This window comes from Odontomachus brunneus, unplaced genomic scaffold (genome assembly GCF_010583005.1).
Source record: "Odontomachus brunneus isolate Ranch 3 - 2012 unplaced genomic scaffold, Obru_v1 Obru_scaffold_203, whole genome shotgun sequence".
Classification (NCBI taxonomy): domain Eukaryota; kingdom Metazoa; phylum Arthropoda; class Insecta; order Hymenoptera; family Formicidae; genus Odontomachus; species Odontomachus brunneus.
In genome coordinates, this window is record NW_022639653.1 from 165564 (window position 1) to 171172 (window position 5609).

At 35.3% G+C, this 5609-nt stretch overlaps 2 protein-coding genes across 2 annotated transcripts in view; both read left to right on the plus strand.

Moving 5' to 3' along the window:
* LOC116852113 (RCC1 and BTB domain-containing protein 2-like) overlaps nucleotides 1-2685 on the plus strand; it is a 10328-nt gene extending 7643 nt beyond the window's left edge. The window contains exon 4 of the mRNA XM_032832138.1: nucleotides 2626-2685. Within this exon, the coding sequence (XP_032688029.1) occupies nucleotides 2626-2685 (60 nt within the window). The remainder of the gene's footprint in view (nucleotides 1-2625) is intronic.
* The window catches only part of LOC116852137 (RCC1 and BTB domain-containing protein 1-like), a 6137-nt gene continuing 3025 nt past the window's right edge, over nucleotides 2498-5609 (plus strand). The window contains exons 1-4 of the mRNA XM_032832190.1: nucleotides 2498-2841; nucleotides 3034-3236; nucleotides 4008-4166; nucleotides 4239-4568. Of these exons, the coding sequence (XP_032688081.1) occupies nucleotides 2754-2841; nucleotides 3034-3236; nucleotides 4008-4166; nucleotides 4239-4568 (780 nt within the window). The 5' untranslated portion in view covers nucleotides 2498-2753. The remainder of the gene's footprint in view (nucleotides 2842-3033; nucleotides 3237-4007; nucleotides 4167-4238; nucleotides 4569-5609) is intronic.

A 5609-nucleotide genomic window follows, 5' to 3' on the forward strand; every position in this document is an offset into this window, starting at 1 on the left:
ATCCATTGCAAGTTGGTGTTGTCTTGAGTATATTGTAATATTTGTTTTACTTACAATTTCACGTTAAATCTTCCATTTTTCACAAGTTTAGTGAAGATTTTTATCTTTCACGAGTTCATTACAAAATTTTCACTTTTCACGAGTTTACACTAGGGGAAAAGATTCATGATCGTTATTCTGGTGAATGGTATAACATCAACGCAACTGTGTACAATTCATTTTCAGTTTTTTCTGAGTAGTACTACTTAACGACGGGTTAGACATCCTTTTATTTTATCATGGACTAAGTTTATACGACAGTTTAAAACCGGTTTAGTAACAACCATATTTAGTAAACTCTCGTATCCAATTGATATATTCTTTTAGATCTAGAAATATACTTCAATCGGATTTAAGAGTTCACTAACTACGGTAGTTACTAAACCGATTTTAAGCTGCCGTGCAAACAAATAGCGTGTTCGACTGACTTTAGGTTAATTGCTCCGAGAGCGATTAATGACGTCATAAGTCTTTACTAGCCAATCATAAAGCTTATAAGTATTTGTTCGACCAATAAACATAGGCTGAATAACCCAGAGCTAGTCGAATATGCTATAAGTCATGGAAAATGGGTCAAATTCAATGGGCTGTAACTTCGGCAAAAATAACGCTATCGAGATCGTTCAAAAAGCATTTATAGCTTAAAATTTCTAGTTTTTAATTATATTAATGAGATAATTTTACAATTGTTTTCCATAAAAATATATCGAATTGAACGGAAAATGGCAACCAATTTTGTATTCCATCTTTCAGATTATGTTTTGCAACGAAAACTGATCTTAATTGAAAATATAATGGATGCATTTTAAAAAGGAATCTTTAAGCTTTTTATTCGACATTTTTTGACGAATGTCATACACTTTTAGAAATATCATATTAAGAATCATTGATAATTACTTATTATCCAGTATTTTTAATACTGAAAATAAGTAATTATCAATGATTCTTAGTATGATATTTCTATAAGGGTACAACGTTCCCTTCGTCTTCTGTGATTAAAGCCGAAAGAACTGTGTTTTTTATTCAACTTTAAATATTTTTGTAAAAAAAATTATATTGAGATCTCTATGTGTACGCAAATTAAAAGGGAAAGTTAGCTCTTTTATGTAACATAAACCTCATTTCTATACAATTTTTCTCTTACCCAATCCCATATAGCACAAATGTCCGAAATACATCCCAGAGACATCTCAAAGATATCACATTGTCTCTGGAACGTCTCTGGGATGTATTTCAGATATTTGGTGCTGTATGGGATATAATTTGATAAACTTTATAAAAAGTTTTGACTTTTGTCGCGCGCGCGAGGGTCCCGATTTATACTTTTATAACATCGTAAAAATAAATTAGCTTTATATTAAAAAATATTTCTGTAAGGGCCTTTGCACGTAGAAAAATTTTAACAGTAACCGTAAGGTCGTAAGAAAATTGATCAATCACAGTCTTATTCCTCGAACGCAAAGAGAATAATCAACTCTGATTGGTCAGTTTTCTTACGACCTTACGGTTACGGTTAAAATTTTTCTACGTGCAAAGGCTCTAATGTCCAATTTCTTCACCTCCAATTAACTTTATCTGTCGGATAAATGTCAATCGTGATTGGTTAATGTTGCCAACCATAAATATGATTGGTCAATTCCAATAGAATAACTGGCAGATAAAGTTAACTGGAGGTAAAGAAATTGGGCATATAGCCCGTATCAGACTACCGACTGCACAGGCCGATCCGACTGCCGACTGGGAGCGTCCCGATTGACCACGGTACGATTGGACACAACCAACCGATGAAAAGAATTGTCTAGTGAATTACTAGGTCGAACCAATCATTGCAATCTGTGTCCAATCGTATCGTGGTCAATCGGGTCCCACCCCTGCCGACTATGACTGCCGACTCTCAATGGACCAATCACAGTGAGGCGCCGTCTCAGGCTGTTGGGTCGGCCTGTGCAGTCGGTAGTCTGATACGGGCTTAAGGCGTTTTTTGTTTCATGACCACGAAACCGTTTAGTTGGTTAGTTTGGTCCACTTAACGCTCGCAACGCCACGAGCGTCTTTTATCTTTGTTGCTCGAGGCGTTGCGAGCGTTAAGTGGACCAAACCAACCAACCAAACGGTATCGTGGTCACGAAACGAAAAAACTAGAGAATCAAGATTTAAAATGTTTTTTAAACTATCTCATTAGCGTTACTTTTATCAAAATTATAGACCATTGAATTTTGTTGGTAATCTTTTATTTCAAAATAGTAGAATTTTACAGAGAAAATCGAAGGACATTGTATTCTGAAAAGTAAAAAATTCTCCTTTTAATTAGTGTGATCTTTATTTTTAAACACTATTATAATTTATAACATTTTTATTTTTAAACACTATTATAACTTATAACACTGTTATAACTTAACAAAAAACAAATATTTATCTTGAAATGAAGCATTGCTCGCGAGAGTGCGCGAAGGTAGGAAGAGATATGTATGTTTGATGTTTGCTTTTTTCTTTATTGCAAAAAGGAAATGTCACTGGGAATCACAGGCCGATTGGAATACCATTGTGCTCATAGAGATTTTGTTAATCACGTGAAGTCATTTTCAGGATGAGAAGCAACTTAGGGCTATGTTAATTTGCAATCTGACGTTATTACAAAGTAAATAACCTCACTAACATAAAATCCGAAACGTCAGTTATCAATAGAAAGTTGGAGAGCAACGTCAAGAAAGAAAATGTGTTCCTCGGATTTAAAAAACTGGCCAATTTTCAGGCTGCTTCTGCCGGAATTTGTTGCAGAGATTCATATGGCTGTGGTATACGGTAATCTGTTTTCATTTTCTATTTTAATCATATATCTATTTAAACCATATTCATATATATATATATATATATATATATATATATATATATATGTATATATATGTGTGTGTGTGTGTGTGTACTTATTCATTTTACCAATATTATTATTCAAGCCATTTAAATTTTTGGTTATAATATTAAACTTTAAAACAGGTACAATGGGTAACGAGGCTTTAATCATGACAAAAGGCAAGATGGTGTATGCTCTAGGCAGTAATACTTCTGGCTGCTTAGGTACTGGCGACATGCACAGCACATTATATCCTAAAAAGATTGAAGCTCTGTGTGAGAAAGGCATAAAAACTTTCGCCTATGGTAGTGGACCTCATGTTTTAGCACTTACGGACAAGGGTGAGGTATGCTGGCAATTTGTAGTAAAAGTGATTAATTGATCTCATTGTAAATACAACAGCAAATCCAAAGAATCACTGTACAGTCAAGATTTTAAATTGAGGATATATCAGAAAAACCTCCAGTTTAGTATATATTCATCAATAATTTCTTAAGACCATAGCATTAATATATTTATCTGATTTACTTCATTATTTGAATTCTAATTATTCTCATCGAATCAGATCATTGTTGTCAACATAGAGAGGCATTTAGTTCTCTCATATTTATATTTATATCAACATTCAAGAACTCTTATAGTCTTTCATTTTTACTGTTTGCTTCACAATATCTTCCTATAATTTATATTTATATAAAGCTTTATATTAAAAAATATTTCTGTAAGGGCCTTTGCACGTAAAAAAATTTTAACCGTAACCATAAGGTCGTAAGAAAACTGACCAATCACACTCTTATTCCTCAAATACAAGGAGAATAATCAACTCTGATTGGTCTTCTTACAACCTTACGGTTGTGGTTAAAATTTTTCTACGTGCAAAAGCCCTAATCTAGAAAATCAAGGTTTAAAATGTTTCTTAAACTATCTTATTAACGTTACGATTTATATATATATATATATATATTTATTTATTTATTTATTTATTTATTTACATATATTTATATTTCTTTCATATATTTGCCAATACAACCAATGATCCCATTAAATCAGCTTGCAGTTTCATTATAATACTATATGAAATATGTGAAATCAGGATCAATAACAACATTCTCTGCAGGTGTATTCTTGGGGTCACAATGGCTACTGCGAATTGGGAAACGGCTCGACCAATCAAGGCCTCAGCCCTACTCTGGTGAACATAAACTTGAACGGGAAGCACATTGTGGACATTGCGTGTGGTAATCATCATTCTCTCGCTCTCACCGATGATGGCGAGGTAAGTGACGATGGCTGACGGCTGATGGACAATTATATCGTCGCTACGAGTTCTCGACGGCCGTTTAATTAGGTGTACGCTTGGGGCCAAAATAATTGCGGGCAAGTAGGTAGCGGCATCAGTACGAACCAGGGCTCACCCAGGCTGGTGAATTCCAACTTGGCTGGGAAGAAAGTAGTCTGCATCACATGCGGTCAAGCGTCCAGCATGGCAGTCACAGAGACCGGTGAGGTTTACGGCTGGGGCTACAACGGCGTCGGGCAGCTGGGAATTGGAAATTACGTGAACCAGGTGAACCCAGTGAAAGTCCCTGGGTTGTTGGGTGTACGAATAGGTAATCGTGCTCATCTCCTCGAAGCTCTCGCTCTTCTGAGAGTCACAGTACATGGGCTCGTCACCGCATGAAGCGCAAAATCTACTATTTATTATACTCTCTAAATTTATTGAAATGAAATGTCACTCGAAAAGCAGCATGACAGTGAGTTACTTTAGTTTAAATGACTTTTCATTCGTACAAAATGAGTTCTTTATTCTGAATCATCAAATGAATATGATATTTCGAAATTTAAGAGTATATCTTATATATTTTATTATATTTTACTTTTCGCAAAAAATCTAGAAATCTTTAAAGATCGCTTGAAACGTTCGCTCTTGTGAATGGTAGTTTCCTATTGCTTCGAGCGAACCTTCAATTATTATAAGTGAAATTACGTTCTAGGAGATTTAGAAAGATAAAGGTAAATGTACCAATTCCCGGATACATATTTAATCCTAGACATTTTTATTGTTTTGGTCTTTAAATACGAGTATTAAAACCTTCAACATAGAATATGTGTATATTTTTTATGTTAAAAATTTAAATATTCGTATTTAAAGACAAAATAATAAGAATTATATATTTGTCTAAACATTTTGGTATTTTACCTCTCTTATACACTTGATCTCTCCGCTTCAACGCATCCGTCGCAAGAGTAGCAAAATGAACTTTCTCGAACGTAGCGATCACGACACCATTGTCACCGAAATTTCCAACGCGTTCACTACGAACTTTACGGTCGGCGGACACTCCCTCAGGGAGTGTTACCCGCGTTCACTTCGCGATTACTCGCGTCGTGCTGCACGGACGAGGTAGTAATTAATCTCGTGGCGTTGGCGAGCTTCCAAGCTTTCAAATCGAGTTGCGGTTTTCGTGTCCAGTGTCGGCATGGTTTCAAAGAACCAGCCCCATCGCTTTTGCAACGGATAACTCGTATAACTCGCATGGGAGCTCGCCAGCCATAGCGGTCGCAACGGTATTTTCTGTCGGTCCCGCCGCTCATTAAACCCGTGTGCGATGACTTCGCGGCTGTTTTACATACACACACACACACACACACACACACACACACACACACATATATATATATATATATATATATATATATATATATATATATATATATA